The sequence below is a fragment of the Bactrocera dorsalis genome, chromosome 4 (genome assembly GCF_023373825.1).
Source record: "Bactrocera dorsalis isolate Fly_Bdor chromosome 4, ASM2337382v1, whole genome shotgun sequence".
Lineage (NCBI taxonomy): Eukaryota > Metazoa > Arthropoda > Insecta > Diptera > Tephritidae > Bactrocera > Bactrocera dorsalis.
Window position 1 is genome coordinate 22,004,592 of NC_064306.1, and position 17,802 is coordinate 22,022,393.

Sequence of the window (17,802 nt, forward strand, 5' to 3'; positions counted from 1 at the left end):
TTCGTCTGTTGGTATGTACATATTCGGTATGTACAGTATCGGACAAAACATTTGCAACTACGGCGAAGTTCTAGATTTTTTTGTCTTACAATGCCATTTTTACTTCGAATCCATTTTTGTTCCTTGTGTTTAAATTTACAGCATTGAAGTCACATATTTTGCAATGTTTAACACGATCTTTTTTTATTTTGTTATATTTGAAAACAATTTCAAATGTACGCCAATCCGCCTCGACAAAACAATTGCAACGAAGTCTTGTTCGTTTCTTTTCTCCTTTGTTCGTTTCTTTTTCTAACGGTATTAAGTTTGAATAAATTAGAACATTTATTGAGCATAATTTCTCTCTGAATTTTTGCGAAAACACGTTTTTATTTTAAATTTTTTTACAAAAAAAGTAATGTCTCTAAATAAATTCGGTGAAGCACTCCGAGACCGTGTTATTGATGAATATATATATCTTAATATATAAAAATCACGTGTCACATTGTTTGTTTGCGATGGACTCTTAAACTACTGAACCGATTTTAATGAAATTTTTAACACTGTGTGCAGTTTGGTCCAACTTGAAAGATAGGATAGTTTATAACTCTCCTTATAGTCGCATTATTTATTTATTGCAAATTATTTGTTTATTATTAGCAAAGAGCTATCCACCAGTTGGTGGCGCTAAGAGCGGTATTGAGTGCGGTATGTTACAGTAGATGGCGCTACAAACATTAAAAACATTAAATGAAAATGCGTTGTTTGAAGTTTATATTATTTGTGGTAAAGTTATACGAGTCTATGACTTCCAAAAAAAAAATAAAAATTGGGCGGGGCGAAGTTCGCCGGGTCAGCTAGTATTTATATATAAAGTATAGAATTCACAATTAATCAATCTTACGAATAATTTGGAACTTTATTAGGAATAAAACGCTCGAAGTAGTGCATCGTGGACACCGACCAAGAAAAACTGATGAAAAAATAACAGCTTAATTGTTAGAGAGGTAAAAAAATATCCATTTTAAAGCGCTGCACAATTGATAAAGGAGCTTGGGTTACCAATCTACTCAACGATGGTCACTCATCGCCTAAATAAGGCTGATTTACACAGTTACCGACAAGCGAAGAAACCGCTTATTAGCAAACGTAACCAACTAAAACGATTGTGTTCGCTAAAAATCATCTAGAATGGCCAATAAGCAAGTGAAAACTGTTCTTTTCAGTGATGAGTCCAAAATTAAATTTGGTAGGAAGTGATGGCGAGAGTTTCGTTCGACGCCCACGAAACAATTGTCTTAAAAAATTCTATTGTCTAAGAATTGTCAAACATAGTTGCTATATTATGGTTTGGGGATGCTTTTCTGCTTCTGGTTTGGGGCATCTTCATCATATCAATGATAGCATGAATCGGTACGTTTACAGAGACATTATGGAATCCGTAATGTTGCCACATGCTGAATGGGAAATGCCACTTAAGTGGGTCTTCCACCAGGACAAGGACCCGAAGCATATGGCATAGGTCCTAAAATCGTGGCTACAGAGGAATAAAGTGGATGTAGTGGAGTGGCATCCACAGTCCACAGGCCTTAAAGTGTATGTAAAATTGTAAAAAAAAAAAGAATTAATCGCAGTAATGTGCCAAATACTGACCTTTTTTTTTCAAAGGGCCCTGGAGGCATGGAGAAATATACCCCAAGTATAGTGGATAACCTTATAGCTTTTCTTTGAGTTGCAATTGTTTTGTCTTATTGAATATACATGTTATAACGTTTATATACATTTGTGCAATTCACAAGTCTCATAAAGTTGTAAGTTATAACGATTCGAAAACATAGCATTGAAAATTGTAAATGTGTAAACTCATTTTTGTATGAAATCCAACAACAATTTTTTTAAACAAGTGTAAAAATTTATAATTTTACGATTTTACGATGCTTTACGACAGGTTGTGAGTACCCCAATTAAAAAAATAAACTGAAAAATATTATTCTATTTGCTTTGTTAACCTTAATCAACATCCTATATATCTTATACATATATAAAAATAAATCGCATAACTCAACAATGCTTGGACCAATTTTGCCAATTCTTTTTTTAAAATGTTCTTTGAGGTTCAAGGAAGGTTTTTACGGCAAGAAAAATTCGAATAATTGACGGAAAACCCTTAAAACCAGCTCTTTTCTTTTTCCCATACAAACGAATGAATGTTTGTTTATTAGTAACGCTGAGAGAATGACTGAACCAATCTTGCTGAAATTTTCAGAGAATGTTCTGTGGGGATCGGGGAAGGTATAGAAATAAAAAAACCTGTATGCTTTTCGTGAGGAAAAGTCGGAAAATTGGACAATTCCAAAAAGTTAATTTTTTTCAAACAAATTTTTTTTTTTCAATTTTTTTGTTTTGTTTTTCAATTATTTGAATCGTTCAAATTTGTCGTTTGTTTCAAAAATTTTTGAAAACTATTAGTGAAAATGTTACGTGTGTTGCACACAAAGTGATCAATTACAGATTGAAATTTGCTACGGTCGGCGTTCTTTTTGGCATCAAGTTACATTAGCAGCCCAAGGCACATGACCGAGTACTCCCAGGATGCGATGCCATACGTGCGGTATTATGGATCGCGGTCAATTAGCAAGCGATCGTCACGATGTCACACCACGACTTTTGAAACAACAGCTATGAAGTTTGATGGACTTTATCTTGAAGCAACATATATGTATGTGGTGCTGTTAGATACTGTTTTGAGTGGCTCTCTTTTGCCGCACGCAAACATTCTTCTTTGGATGGTGGATGGTGGTTACACCAGATCAAATTGATGAAACCATTTCTGCGGAAATTCCTGATCCAGAGAAAGATCCAGTATTATACGAAGTGGTGGAAACCAATATGGTTCATGGACCTTGCATCCACTACAATCTCTTTTCGATTTGTATATCGGACAATAAATGCACGAAACACTATCCATGTGCTTTTCTCTCGGAAACACAAACTGAAAATATCCACTCTATCGGCATCGCTCACCAGATAACAATGACAGCATTCAATTTAGAAGAGTGAATATCGAAGCTGACAACACATGGATCGTACTATATACCCCATTACTGTTTAATTCACATTCAAAACTCATATCAATATTGAGTATTGCAGTTTGGTGAAATCTATATAATGCGTTTGTAAGTACGTCACAAAAGGAAGCAATACGATACGGTTGATACGTGAACCGCAATAAAGCGCATTGTAGAATATTTACTTTAGCAATTCATGAACGTTTTCCGACCGGCGAGAACATTGTTCTATTCGCAAATACCTTGATGTTATACCTGGAATGCATCGTCGAAGAAATATGTAGTTGCGCAGAAAGCAAGGCCAACCAGTATATGGACATCCAGGTGTGTTATCAACTAATGCATTAGGACGAATTTATACAATCTACCCGAAAAACGACGATTGTTTCTACCGTCGGCTGCCATTGATTAATGTACGAGGTTCAACTTTATTTGAGTTATTGCGTACTGTGAATGGTACGGTGTCTGCGAGTTTTGGAGAAGTAAATGGAAAATGTCAATCAAATGAAGTTCGCACACTTTTCGCGATAATCATTTCGACATATGTATCAACCTTCAAATCCGCATCTATTATGGGATACGAACAAAAATAACATTGCCGAAGACATTTTACATCGTCTTCGCTAAAACTTGGAAATGGGTCAATTCCGGTTGATACTTCCGGTGGTTTGATATCAATTCCATTCGCCGCTTATCAATTCATGAAAGATAAACTTATCACGAGTGTTCGGTCATTGCCAAAATATCGTAACTACGAATCCTTAAGTGTACGCCCAATGTTAACTGCCAAAAATACCGATGTTGTTGAATCTTCCAGTCAAAGTCAAATTCCGGGAGACTTGCGCTCATATAAATAGATCGATCCTTTTGACAAAGAAGACGACGCCGTGAATTATCCAGTGGAATTTCTAAATTTTTTGGAGAGGCTTTGTAATATGCCACCGCATCATTTGCGTCTCAAAGTTGGATCTGTCGTTATTATGTTCCGCAATCTGCGCTATCGAATACAAGGGGAAAGAATGCTTGATTCTAATAATTCCTTTGAGTTCTAACGATTTGCCATTTCAGTTCGAACGTATTCCATTTCCAGTGAAAATTGCATTTGAGATGACAATCAACAGGAAACAAGGATAGTCGCATAGTGTGAAATTTTGAAATGCTCTGTTTTTCACACGGTCAGATATACGTGGATATACTCACGAGTTGGAAAACCATCTTTTCTGTATACTGGAACAAAAACCACAAAATTTTGTTTATCAAGCTGCGTTACATTGAAAAAAAATGCAACGTTAAATTTAACTTTATTTTCATTTCAAAGCACATAATTTCACGCAGTACAACGGCTGCGGGGTCAGCTAATTTAAAATAGTAGGTCTCCGGCAATTATTGTCTGTGTGATCGACAGTATTTTCAGTATCATATTTCATTTGCAAATGTTTTGTCCGACACTGTATATATTCGAACAATTTTTTTGAAATATCGATCTGAAATTTTGCACACGTAATAAGCCGAAATCTACCCCAATCGATGACGATGGAGCAGACATTCCATTGCCCGACCATGAAGAAGTTCGAATAGCAATTGCCCGCCTGAAAAACAGCAAAGCGGCAGGGGCCGATGGATTGCCGGCCGAGCTATTCAAACACGGCGGCGAAGAGCGGATAAGGTGCATGCATCAGCTTCTTTGCAAAATATGGTCGGATGAAAGTATGCCCAACGGTTGAAATTTAAGTGTGCTATGCCCAATCCATAAAAAAGGAGACCCCACAATCTGCGCCAACTACCGTGGGATTAGCATCCTCAACATCGCATATAAGGTTCTGTCGAGCGTGTTGTGTGAAAGATTAAAGCCCACCGTCAACAAGCTGATTGGACCTTATCAGTGTGGCTTTAGACCTGGTAAATCAACAACCGACCAGATACTCACCATGCGCCAAATCTTGGAAAAGACCCGTGAAAGGAGAATCGACACTCACCACCTCCTCGCCGATTTCAAAGCTGCTTTCGACAGCACGAACAGGAGATGCCTTTATGCCGCGTTGTCTGAATTTGGTATCCCCTCAAAACTAATACGGCTGTGTAAACTGACGTTGAGCAGCACAAAAAGCTCCGTCAGGACCGGGAAGGACCTCTCCGAGCCGTTCGATACCAAACGAGGTTTCAGACAAGGCGACTCCCTATCGTGCGACTTTTTCAATCTGCTGCTGGAGAAAATTATTAGAGCTGCAGAGCTGAATCGAGCAGGTGCAATCTTTTATAAGGGTGTACAGCTGCTGGCGTATGCCGACGATATTGATATCATCGGTCTCAACACCCGCGCCGTTAGTTCTGCTTTCTCCAGACTGAACAAGGAAGCAACGCAAATGGGTCTGGCAGTGAACGAGGGCAAGGCGAAATATCTCCTGTCATCAAACAAACAGTCGTCGCACTCGCGACTTGGCTCTCACGTCACTGTTGACAGTCATAACTTTGAAGTTGTAGATAATTTCGTCTATCTTGGAACCAGCGTAAACACCACCAACAATGTCAGCCTGGAAATCAAACGCAGGATTACTCTTGCCAACAGGAATGTCCGGTCCCTTAATTGGGAAGGTGCCGCCCAGCTGGTAGATGTCCTCGTAAAGATAAAGGCTGACATCGCCGCCGTCCAAGAAATGCGATGGACGGGACGAGGACAGAGACGAGTAGGTCCTTGTGACATTTACTACCGTGGCCATATAAAGGAGCGCAAGTTTGGTGTTGGATTTGTGGTGGGAGAGAGACTCCGTCGCCGAGTACTATCATTCACTCCGGAGAATGAACGTCTAGCCACAATCTGCATCAAAGCTAGGTTCTTCAACATATCGCTGATTTGCGCCCACGCCCCGACGGAAGAGAAGGACGATGTGACCAAAAATGCTTTTATGAGTGCTTGGAGCGCACTTATGAGAAATGCCCCCGCCACGATGTCAAAATCGTGCTTGGCGACTTCAACGCCAGGGTGGGCAAAGAAGGTATCTTTGGCACTACGGTCGGTAAATTCAGCCTCCACGAGGAAACATCCCCAAATGGGTTGAGGCTGATCGACTTCGCCGGGGCCCGAAATATGGTTATCTGTAGTACTAGATTCCAGCATAAGAAGATACATCAAGCTACCTGGCTGTCTCCGGATCGAAAAACCACCAACCAGATCGATCATGTTGTGATAGACGGAAGACACGTCTCCAGTGTTTTAGATGTGCGTGCGCTCCGAGGTCCTAACATCGACTCGGACCACTATATTGTTGCAGCCAAAATTCGCACTCGCTTCTGTGCAGCAAAAAACGCACACCAACAAACACAATGAAGGTTCGACGTCGAGAAGCTGCAATCACAACAGACAGCCGAAAGATTTTCCACTCGGCTTGCACTCCTGCTCTCTGAGAGCACTCGTCAACAACTCGGTATAAGGGAACTGTGGGACGGCATTTCAAACTCCTTACCTACAGCTGCAACCGAAAACATTGGTTTTCGGAAAGAGCAAAAGAACAGCTGGTACGACGAGGAGTGCCGTGTCGCAGCGGAGAGAAAACAGGCTGCCTACCTCGCAACGTTACGATCGACCACAACACGTGCGGGATGGGATAGATACCGAGAGTTGAAGAGGGAAGCAAGGCGCATTTGCAGACAGAAGAAGAAAGAGGCCGAAATGCGTGAGTACGAACAGCTTGTTAAGCTGGCCGACAGGGGTAATGCTCGAAAATTCTACGAAAAAATGCGGCGGCTTACAGAAGGTTTCAAGACCGGAGCATACTCCTGTAGAACCCCCAAGGTGATCTAGCCACCGATGCCCAGAGCATACTTAGACAATGGAGGGAACACTTCTCCAGCTTGCTGAATGGCAGTGAACACATAACACCAGGAGGAGGCGAACCCGATTCCCCAATCGATGACGATGGAGCAGACGTTCCATTACCCGGCCATGAGGAAGTTCGAATAGCAGTTGCCCGCCTGAAGAACAACAAAGCGGCAGGGGCCGACGGATTGCCGGCCGAGCTATTCAAACACGGCGGCGAAGAACTGATAAGGAGCATGCATCAGCTTCTTTGCAAAATATGGTCGGATGAAAGTATGCCCAACGATTGGAATTTAAGTGTGCTATGCCCAATCCATAAAAAAGGAGACCCCACAATCTGCGCCAACTACCGTGGGATTAGCATCCTCAACATCGCGTACAAGGTTCTATCGAGCGTATTGTGTGAAAGATTAAAGCCCACCGTCAACAAACTGATTGCACCTTATCAGTGTGGCTTCAGACCTGGTATTCACCAGATATTCACCATGCGCCAAATCTTGGAAAAGACCCGTGAAAGGAGAATCGACACTCACCACCTCTTCGTCGATTTCAAAGCTGCTTTCGACAGCACGATAAGGAGCTGCCTTTATGCTCAAAACTAATACGGCTGTGTAAACTGACGTTGAGCAACACGAAAAGCTCCGCCAGGACCGGGAAGGACCTCTCCGATCCGTTCGATACCAAAAGAGGTTTCAGACAAGGCGACTCCCTATCATGCGACTTTTTCAATCTGCTGCTGGAGAAAATTATTAGAGCTGCAGAGCTGAATCGAGCAGGTACAATCTTTTATAAGAGTGTACAGCTGCTGGCGTATGCCGATGATATTGATATCATCGGTCTCAACACCCGCGCCGTTAGTTCTGCTTCCTCCAGACTGAACAAGGAAGCAACGCAAATGGGTCTAGCAGTGAACGAGGGCAAGACGAAATATCTCCTGTCATCAAAGAAACAGTCGTCGCACTCGCGACTTGGCTCTCACGTCACTGTTGACAGTCATAACTTTGAAGTTGTAGATAATTTCGTCTATCTATGAACCAGCGTAAACACCACCAACAATGTCAGCCTAGAAATCCAACGCAGGATTACTCTTGCCAACAGGTGCTACTACGGACTGAGTAGGCAATTGAAAAGTAAAGTCCTCTCTCGACGAACAAAAAACAAATTCTATAAGTCGCTCATAATTCCCTTCCTGCTATATGGTGCAGAGGCTTGGACGATGACAACAACCGATGAGTCGACGTTGCGAGTTTTCGAGAGAAAATTTCTGCGAAAGATTTATGGTCCTTTGCGCGTTGGCCACGGCGAATATCGAACGATGAGCTGTACGAGATATACGACGACATTGACATAGTTCAGCAAATTAAAAGACAGCGGCTACGCTGGCTAGGTCATATTGTCCGGATGGATGAAAACACTCCAGCTCTGAAAGTATTCGACGCAGTACCCGCCGCGAGAAGCAGAGGAACAGGAAGACCTCCACTCCGGTGGAAGGACCAAGTGGAGAAGGACCTGGCCTCGCTTGGAATATCCAATTGGCGCCACGTAGCGAAGAGAAGAAACGACTGGCGCGCTGTTGTGGACTCGGCTATAATCGCGTAAGCGGTGTCTACGCCAATAAAGAAGAATAATAAGCCGAAATCGAAATATTGCAATAAAATGTTTGCATGAAAAATATTTTTTATTTGCCGAGATATTTTGACGAAATTTGACATAAAATACTGTGTAAGACAACGGTTCAATCTCCGAAGAAATTATTGAGATCGGACCACTATAAGTTATAGCTGCCATACAAACCAACCGAACAGAATGAAATTCATACAAGTATATAGGAAATTTTTAATTCGGAAGAGTACTCTAGTTTAGGTGCAACCGAAGTTTACTTTTTTTCTAGTATTTAATACTTTCCGTGAATTACTTATTTTTTTATTATATATAGTAATGTTATAAATGATTTGCTGTGAATTAAGTATATATTTTGTGTTGCTGTGATAGTTAGCACTATTTATGTACAGTTGAACTTCTCTTACTCGAATCACCATAAACCACAAAAAAACTTTGAATTAGAGATACTTCGTGCTATAGAAGTTTTCATTTAAACATAAAAATTTTTTAAAGCTGTAAAATATAGAAATATACTTATAGTTTTTTTTATTTACTTCTCATAAAGTTTTTTGCTTACGTACAATTTTTTGCTGAACATATAATATATTTTTTGCTGGTTGGTTTCAGCAAATAGAGATTCCAATTTGTTTAGTGCTTGGTAGTGATCGTCAGTTGTATTAATATTAGTATTTAATTAGGAATTTAAAATTGCAAAGGAATGGGTTATGTCATTTTTTGATGACAGTTGAACAATTTCTTCTTCAGAGTCCTCCTTGTTTTCCATAGCGCTAGAAGTCATATTCGTTGGGTCTGAAATATTCGGTTTCACAATATCATCTGGACAGCCTCGAAATCCAACGTAAAATTGCCAACAGGCGGTACTTCGGAATGTGTAGGCAATTGAGAAGTAAACTCCAAACTCCATAAGTGACAACATCTGATGAGTCGAGGTTACGAGTTTTCGAAATAAAAGTTCTGCGCATGACTTACGGTCCTTTGCGCATTGGCAACGGCGAATATCGCATTCTATAGAACGATGAGCTTTAAGAGTTATACGACGAAATTTAAATTCAGGGTTTGTCCGGAAAGTAATAGGACTGATATTCTTCCGCCATGACTGTACATCGTAGCGTGCGTGCACCGACTGGATTCGGTAGAAGCCTTTTTGGAGGTCCGGGAAGAGGTCGCTTGATAAACACCGTGCTGGGATACCTGCGATTTCGACAAACACCGACAATGTAACAACGTGTGCGCAAAGTTTTGATTTCGGACCGTCGACCAAGAATTCTTTTAATTGCCCAGATGTTATATTTATCAAAATTTGTGGTTCATGATATTGTGACGGAACTCATGAACATGCGTAAGGTGTGCGCGAAGATGGTCCCAAAAGTGCTTACTAACGACCAAAAATTGCGACGAGAAGAAGTGTTCCACACCGCCTTTCTTGTGAACAGCTACCTAACCAAGGCCGGCATCCGAACGCTTCCGCAGCTGCCCTACAGCCCAGATGTGGCAGCCTTCCGTACTTTTTTGTTTCTTTGCCTGAAAAGGCCGATAAAAGGCTAGCATTTTGAGATGACAGAGGGGGTCCAAGCAGCACGCACCTCGGAACTCAAGGCTATTCCGGAGAATGCCTTCCGTGACGCCATCAGTGCTTGGAAAGGGCGCTGCATTGGCGCAGAAGGAGCCTATTTTGAAAGTTTTTAAAGAATTGTAATCCACTCAGTCCTATTACTTTCCGGACACACCCTGTAGTTCAGCTAATTAAGAGACAGCGACTGTGCTGGCAAAGTCATGTTGTCCGTATGGATAAAAGCACTCCCACTCCCCAGCAATCACCGCAATACCCGCCGGACGAAGTCCGTTGGAGAGTTCAGTTCGAGAAGGGCCTGACTGATATCTCGAATTGACTCCAAATTGCGAAAAGAAAAAACGACTGGGGCGCTGTTGTTAATATCTATTACAAATCAGGCTTAACAAATCTCTTTGATCACCTCATTATAATCTGTAATAGGAACGTTTGAAGGGATAATATGCGAGGTGACTTCTACGTGAGCAGCTGCTTACAAAGTGGGACTTCCCTAAAATATGCGACTTATAGAATCATGCGCTAATTTAAAAGTTCACTATATAAAAGGAAATTAGTATGAAATTTGACTCCTATTGCTAATTCAAGAGTTCGAGTTAAGGAGAACTTCGAGTTATAGAAGTTCGAGTCATGGAACTTCAACTGTATTACATATATTTACTTACGTAAATACACATATATATGAATCATATAATATGATTATACATCTAATGTAAAAAAGAGCCGTTTACTATGTTCCCATTCAAAATTTTAAGTGATTAGATTACAATTAATCTCTTCACTAATCTAGCCCGTTCTCACAATCAGCGTCGCACAGAGAGTTTTCGCGTAGATTTGATTCAAATCACCTCGGAGACGAGATTATACTATGCTCCCACCAAAAATTTTAAGTGAGATTAAGAACTGTCATTTTTGCATGTCGAACAACACGACCTTCTGTATATACGAATAACTGTGCAAATTTTCGTGTCTCTTCGTGACGAAAAAGCGTTTAATTTTTATATACTATAAGTAATATAAGATTATAAATCGAAGGTGCCTCATTTCAACAATTTTAATTATGGTAAATTGAATTCTTCAGCAATTTCTCGCTGGGTTGCTTCTTTAATTTTTTTCATATTGTTACCCCTGTATTGATTCTATCATTAAAAACATTGCAACTTGAAGTATTTCGGTAGGTTGATGTTAGTTGTCATCATTCCAAGCTTTCAAGATAAGTTTGTATATTTGTTTTGTATAAAATACAGTTCGTCAAATCAAAAAGGCAGACTAAGTATTTACATAAAGATGGACCAGTTTTCGCATGATTTAACGGTAGCTTTGATGGAAGAGACTTCTTTATTAGATCGGGTGCGAGTAAGTAGGTGGGGCCAACGTAGAAGGACTCGTTCTGCAGGGAGTTTGCGTAAGTAATGCACTGCTGAGATATCTATACAATTAATATATTTGAGAAGTAATATATAAGATATTTAAATACGATATAAAATTAATGGTACAACAAAAATTTTTAATTTGCTTACTTAAGCATGTGCCCCACAGCCAACAGAGAAAGAAGACTCTTCTAGTAGTCCATGTGATGTAAGAAAAACAACGAATATAGATGGCTTAGACATAAAAAATATTAAATTACCAAATATGAGCGATTCCGATGATAAAGAAACACGTTTGCCTACAAAATCGTCTTTAAAAGCAGCACTTCGTTTGGGTACATTAGAATCAGATTCTTTAAATGAGACTTTCAGTCCATCTAGGTAAGGCCTAATTACAAACTAAACAATGCTGGATAATCTTTTCATAATAACATAGGTTTTTTAAACCCAATGCCAGGAGAAAAAGGAAATTTAAAAGAATGTCAATGGAATGTGATATAGGTATTATAGCACCTATACATAATTCAGATACAAGTGTTCATCCGTCATCAACAATTGCAGCTAATGGATGTGTTTCAATGAGGAAGCGTGTTTTAAAGCCAGATCCTAATAACCGCAGCAACATATTTTTCTGTGGAAAGCGTAAACGATCCAATCGTGATCGATACCAAGATTACGATAACACGAAATCTCACTCTACGAGTATGCCTCGTTATACAAATATAGAAGATAATAAAATACGTCCAAGAAGTTATTCTTCCACATCAAAACCTAATTGCGACCGTTTGTTGCCTTTAAATAAAGGTCTTCTGTCGAGAATAGAAAAAATATCACAATTGCAAAAGACTGAATGTGTGCAAAAATCGGCACCTTCTTTTTTAAACAATACTGAAACAAATACAATGGCCCTACAAATACAAGCGCAACAACAGGAATTAAAAAATCTTCGTAAAAAACGTAGCCAATATCGTCGTTCTCAGCTACAAGAATTACAGTTTGCTGTTGAACAGCACCCTATGGATTGCAGTAATATAAATGATTTTCTAAGTTCAAGTTCTTTAAGTTCTTCCGATTCCGATGACGTACAAAGTGCAAACGATACTGATCGTGAAGGAGACGATGAACTAACGGATTGGCCAGGGAATGAATGCGTTAGTGGCCCCGCTGACAATAAAAATGATGCAAAACGTAAGCTTACGAAGAAAAATACTAATTCTCTCATAAAATCTGAAGAAAGCTGTTTTACAGCTGTAATGGGTGAAGATGATACAATTATGTTGGGTAGTGAGGATTGGTCACCTAATATTTCAAATGATAACATGGAACTCCGCTATCGACCGTCAGAACCAATCGCTATCACGAACAAAGGTTTCGATTTGGGGCGTAGTATATGTGATGAGGGCATCATCCCTTTTAAACAAATAGAAAGCGAAATGTCCGGCGAAACGTCAAATCCATTTCTTTCTTCGCCACCATCTCATTTAAATGAAATTAGAGAAATACGTGCTGGTTGCCGACGCATTAAAGATGAAAGACCTGGTTTTAGCATTAAAACGAGTGTAAATGAGCGCCTTGCCCGATTTTTACAGGATCCAAGACAAACACAAATTCGGTTGCCCGATATAGAAATATACGAGCATGAAAGTTTACTTAATTTGGCTACATTGTACTCTCTGCAAATTTCATTGGCAAATGGATGTGCCATACTTAACAAGACCAGGTAATATCTATTCTATTATTTATGTTTACGCATATAAAAAAGTAATTCAATTTAAATCATACAGCAACACGACTCAATCTACTATTATTGACCAAAATGGTTTGAAAAATTGTTTGCTTAGTGACTTTAAAAGACGATGTTATGGAAGCAAAAATGACAGTGTTCCAAGGGAATAAATGTCTAGCCCAATCTGACACCATCAGTCAACACACGATGACATAAAACAAATATATATAAATAAAATATTTGCTGTTATTATATGGTTTTAAGCAATACCGCTTTGCGTATTTATTTTATATGTTTTTTTATGGGTATGAGTTCATTCAAGAAATTCTGGATGGAAAGTCCTTTAATATATGTATATTATATTTATTTATATATTATATTATAGTTTATTAATGTGTATTTTTTTGTAAATAATCTAATGTATGTATAATATATTACGCATAAAATTTATATTATATAAAAAGAATTTAATTAGTATCATCTTCTACGATAAAGAGGTAATCCCATACAACATTAAATAATATCATAGCAAAAAATTAAAACGGATTAATTTAATAAGTGAATATTTTTAAATATACTTTAAAAGTATATTTAAATTTGTGATTGCCAAGGTAAAGCCAACTGAGAACTCTGCTGATATTGTTCTGTGTGTTCAAATTAAGTTTAACTTCTCATTTCTGGCAACTTATAAAGAAAACGTTTTTGAAAACATAGTTCATGCAGAAAACTAGTTTGAATCCTCAGATAAAAGTAAAGAAGCGCAATGATAACATTTCAATAGCTAAATTGTATACGATTTCATTTTGAAAATATTGTAAACGCCAAGAACAATATGTGCCTTGATGTCAAACGAAGAAATAAGAATTTTTACAGGGGGTTATGTCCGACATATGTATGTATGTATTTAGAAATAGTTATTTTTCTAAAGTTATTCTGTAGAACAAAAAATTTACAATATTACTTGTACATTATTATTAGTTTACTTTTAATATATCTTCGCCATATAGTACAGATATAGCCACAAGCCTCGAATCTAAATAATTGTGTTCTACTTCACATCTGTTTCCAACTCCAGCCAGTTCAACGACTTGCTTAATGCAAGCGTTTCGTGGTAAATAGAATACTACGTTTTCACTAAATTGCTTGGCAATTTCCATTAGTTTTGATGCACCCGAAGGTTGTAAATAACTTTCGATATCATAGGATTCCTTTCGTTTATACTTTGGACCTCCCCAAGGCGGACTTAAGAAAACAATATCGCAACGAAAATTGCAGGTACGATCTATTTGCATGACGTCTCCAATAATGAAGTCAATTTTATCTGCTACTCCATAAATTTTGGCATTGTGCTTTGCCATAGATATTTTCACAGGGTCAATATCTATCGCTATAACACGCTTACAAGTGCGAGCGAATTGTATAGCATTTCCACCGCAGCCACAAAAGGCGTCTATAATTACATCGCATGATAGGCGTTCAGCCAAATGAGCAGCGATTTTTTCAGGTGTAACTGAAAACCAACTTTCACAATCTAACCGTATGCCATCATCATACCGTGAAAATAGGGAAAAACGTTTTCGCCAATATTTCATCATTTCCTTATTTTCCAATAGAAATTCCGGTACATTTCGTAGCTTTCGGTTTGCCCTCTTCTTTTTAATTTGTTTCTCTTTAATATCACATAATGTCGATATTTCCTTATCTTTTTTATCAAGATCTTTTACTGTATTCTTTTGAAAATGTTGAGTGTCCATACTTGAAGAATCCTCCTCATCAGAGAAAAAACCGCTATACACTTGTTGTAAGTTATCGTACGTTTGGGATTGTGTTTTTCTGTTACTTTTTGCTTTACCAAATGCAGTAGGAAGTCCCAGCAGTTTCAATTGTGTAAAATCATCCGCAAAACTACTATTAATATGTTCCTCAAGTTTATCAGCTATGAACTCAATCCTTTCTTCCTCTAAAGATTTATGCAAATGTTTGTAATATTCATAAAATATTATTGCGTATAACTGATATTGTTCTATATATATCTTTTCATAGTGTTCCTCCCAAATTTGTTTTCTTTTTTCCTCACACTCAGCAATTACATTTTCAGAGTCATGATTTAACGCGTCCTTCACCTAAAACGAGATTTTTAATAAACGTGTATACATTTTTGAAACTCAAGTCATATCATACCCATTCTTTTTCACATTCCTTATCCCAATATTTATTATATACAATGCTATCACCGTTTGAATACCAAAAATCCAAAAAAGTTTTTTGTTGCTTAGACTCGTAGCTATCTGTAATATAACGCCGAACATAATCCAAGTTTTCATACGCTTTAAAAATCTGATTGAAAACGTACAATTGAGGTTGACATCCAGTTGACTCCACAATATATTCGTGCATATTACAAGCGGTTTTCTAAGAATTTACAGAATTAGTGCAATAATCTAGGCTAGGCTCACATTAATTTTTAAAAATTTATTTAGTAGAAACGTTCGTCATTATCTGTATTATGAGTTATTTTCCGGAGATTATATTCTTTCGACACATATTAGATTCTCCATTTCATATGGGTTGATATATGTAGTTATTTTGATTTCGTTTACAGCATGTCACTTTTGTTAAACTCCGATATTTTTTCGATAAACGATTATTACAAATATTTCTCTATGGTTTGCACAAACTTGAGTATAAACCTACATACACGTCCCTGCAAGACGGGTAGCTGTTAGCAAACGTGTAAGCGAATTGTTATTGTTCACTTTTGCATTCGTTAAAATATTTGTTACTTTTGTTCAGAGAGTGGGAAAAAAGTAACACATAGCTATTTGATGTTCAATGGTTATCTCGCTCTAACCAATGGCAAATATCGCATGCTGCCTTGTTCTAACAGAATACACACATTTGTTAGCAAATCTCTTCACAGTATGTTACGGGTAACAAATTATTTTGTTAGCGCTTAGCTTACCCATGTGTTATGGATAACAAAAAGTATTTGTTACCCGAATATCTGTTAGTGTTATTATTTTGGTTATCAGTTTGTTACCTTTAACATATAAGCATGTTAGGAAGAACAAGCAGTAACAAGATTATCTGTTACCCATTTGTTACTTCTAGCACATTAAATTCTTTTAAATAAAACTCAGTTTTTTTATTATTTCTCTTTATTTAATAATAAAATCAAAATAAAATGCACAATCTATAACAAATATTTGAATTAAATATACACTATTTAACTTTAATAATTTAAAACATACTCCATTATTTGGTTGCTGCACGCAATAGATTTGAATTTTACCAATGGTCCAAATGATTTCTGTAATATTAAAATTTTTAATTATACTCACAACATTAAATTCACAATGCTTACCTTTTTCTCCTTGTTAACCTCTTTCGTTTTCTCTATATAAAAGAAATTAATAATATATATATATAAATTAGAAATTAATTATAAAATATCATATTATCAAATAGCGAACTTACCTCTTTAAAATCCAAAATAAACTGCGCTTTTTGTTTATTCTTCTTGAAATATTGGGTATTCGCCTCTCCTATTCTAACAAGTTAACATTACAATATGTTTATAATGTCGATAGTTTTTCTCTATCTTACTTACGTATTCTCCCATTCCATTGAAAATTCCAGAAAATGTAACAGTGTTAGTGAACAGCTGAAAATGTTTCAATGTGTTTGTGCAATCTGTTACCTCCGTCTTGCAGGGGTAGTTTTGGCTGTCTGTCAAAGAGTGAGAGAGAAAATTTTGAGAGATGTAAGTTAAATATTGATATTTTTCGTCTTTAAAATCACAAAGTCTGCATTTTCTTAGTTCAAGAGCTAGGTAAAATTTTGACAACCTATACTTGTTAATGCGTCCACGAATAAATTAATTTAAGAGAACCTCCGCGTACATGAAATGTAAATTTTAAAATATGCTATTAATTCATTTAATCATGATATTATTAATATAATACAATTAAGACCCTGGAAGTATGTAAAAATAATCTTTTATTAGGTGATTAACATTAGAACAGCTATACCTAGGGCAGATAATACACATACATTTAGCAATTATATTGCCAAAAAAAGTATTTGACAATAAATTCGAAAGCAAAAACGTGATATCTAAAATAATCGCTTCATGAAAAAGAAACTTAAAAAATGAATTTTCATTCTTCATAAAAGATGAATTTTTACCGATTTTGTAAACGTGGAAGGAAGTATTTATGTTTTTCATCTAATAACCATTGTTTAATTAAAAAAAATTATATTTAGATGTATATTATAATTCGCAAAGTAAAGTTTTTTCTTTGATTTTAATGTATTTCTTAATATTGTTACAAAAAGTAGTATTAAGTTTTATTTGTATTGCTATATGCATCCCTGATTATGAACAATAGCTGTAGGTATATGGAATAGCATTTGTCTTGTTGTAGACATCTGGCGCCACGGCTGTCTGCTTGTCTAGGTAAACAATTGCTGAGTCTGGCGCCGCACTGTCTGCTTGTCTAGTTAAACAATTGCTGAGTCTGGCGCCGCGACTGTCTGCTTGCGTCTGGCGCCGTATAGCCGTATGTTCTGGTAATTTCCAGACGCGATATTCTAGAAGGACACGTCGGCATCAGCGAAAAGTGCGTGGCTATATAAGCCGTGGCAGCGCCAAC

The 17,802-nt window shown here is 37.5% G+C and overlaps 3 protein-coding genes and 2 long non-coding RNA genes across 9 annotated transcripts in view; 3 read left to right on the forward strand and 2 right to left on the reverse strand.

Annotated features, from left to right (window-relative positions):
- The window catches only part of LOC125778504 (uncharacterized), a 90,415-nt gene that overhangs the window by 71,035 nt on the left and 1,578 nt on the right, over nucleotides 1-17,802 (forward strand). The gene's annotated exons all lie outside the window — the stretch shown is intronic.
- LOC105233340 (uncharacterized) lies at nucleotides 11,206-13,579 on the forward strand. 5 transcript variants are annotated; one of them, XM_029553429.2, is made up of 5 exons: nucleotides 11,206-11,456; nucleotides 11,577-11,802; nucleotides 11,879-11,922; nucleotides 11,983-13,141; nucleotides 13,206-13,579. In XM_029553429.2, the coding sequence occupies exons 1-5, from the start codon at nucleotides 11,234-11,236 to the stop codon at nucleotides 13,315-13,317; spliced, it is 1,764 nt and encodes a 587-aa protein (XP_029409289.2). In that variant the 5' UTR covers nucleotides 11,206-11,233; the 3' UTR covers nucleotides 13,318-13,579. The 5 variants fall into 5 exon arrangements, with proteins under 5 accessions (XP_029409289.2, XP_011213704.2, XP_011213703.2 ...); XM_011215402.4 differs by having other exon boundaries at nucleotides 11,858-12,609; nucleotides 12,670-13,141; nucleotides 13,206-13,578; XM_011215401.4 differs by having other exon boundaries at nucleotides 11,858-11,922; nucleotides 13,206-13,578.
- On the reverse strand, nucleotides 14,024-15,829 carry LOC105233338 (trimethylguanosine synthase). Its single transcript, XM_011215398.4, has 2 exons — nucleotides 15,329-15,829; nucleotides 14,024-15,270 (listed from the first exon to the last, which is right to left on the reverse strand). Exons 1-2 carry the CDS (start codon nucleotides 15,542-15,544, stop codon nucleotides 14,122-14,124), a joined length of 1,365 nt encoding a protein of 454 aa, XP_011213700.1. The 5' UTR covers nucleotides 15,545-15,829; the 3' UTR covers nucleotides 14,024-14,121.
- LOC125778509 (uncharacterized) lies at nucleotides 16,328-16,871 on the reverse strand. Its single transcript, XR_007422759.1, has 3 exons — nucleotides 16,625-16,871; nucleotides 16,512-16,543; nucleotides 16,328-16,457 (listed from the first exon to the last, which is right to left on the reverse strand). It is a non-coding gene; the product is annotated as an uncharacterized LOC125778509 (long non-coding RNA).
- Nucleotides 17,461-17,680, forward strand: LOC125778512 (uncharacterized). The gene is made up of 2 exons (XR_007422762.1): nucleotides 17,461-17,606; nucleotides 17,651-17,680. It is a non-coding gene; the product is annotated as an uncharacterized LOC125778512 (long non-coding RNA).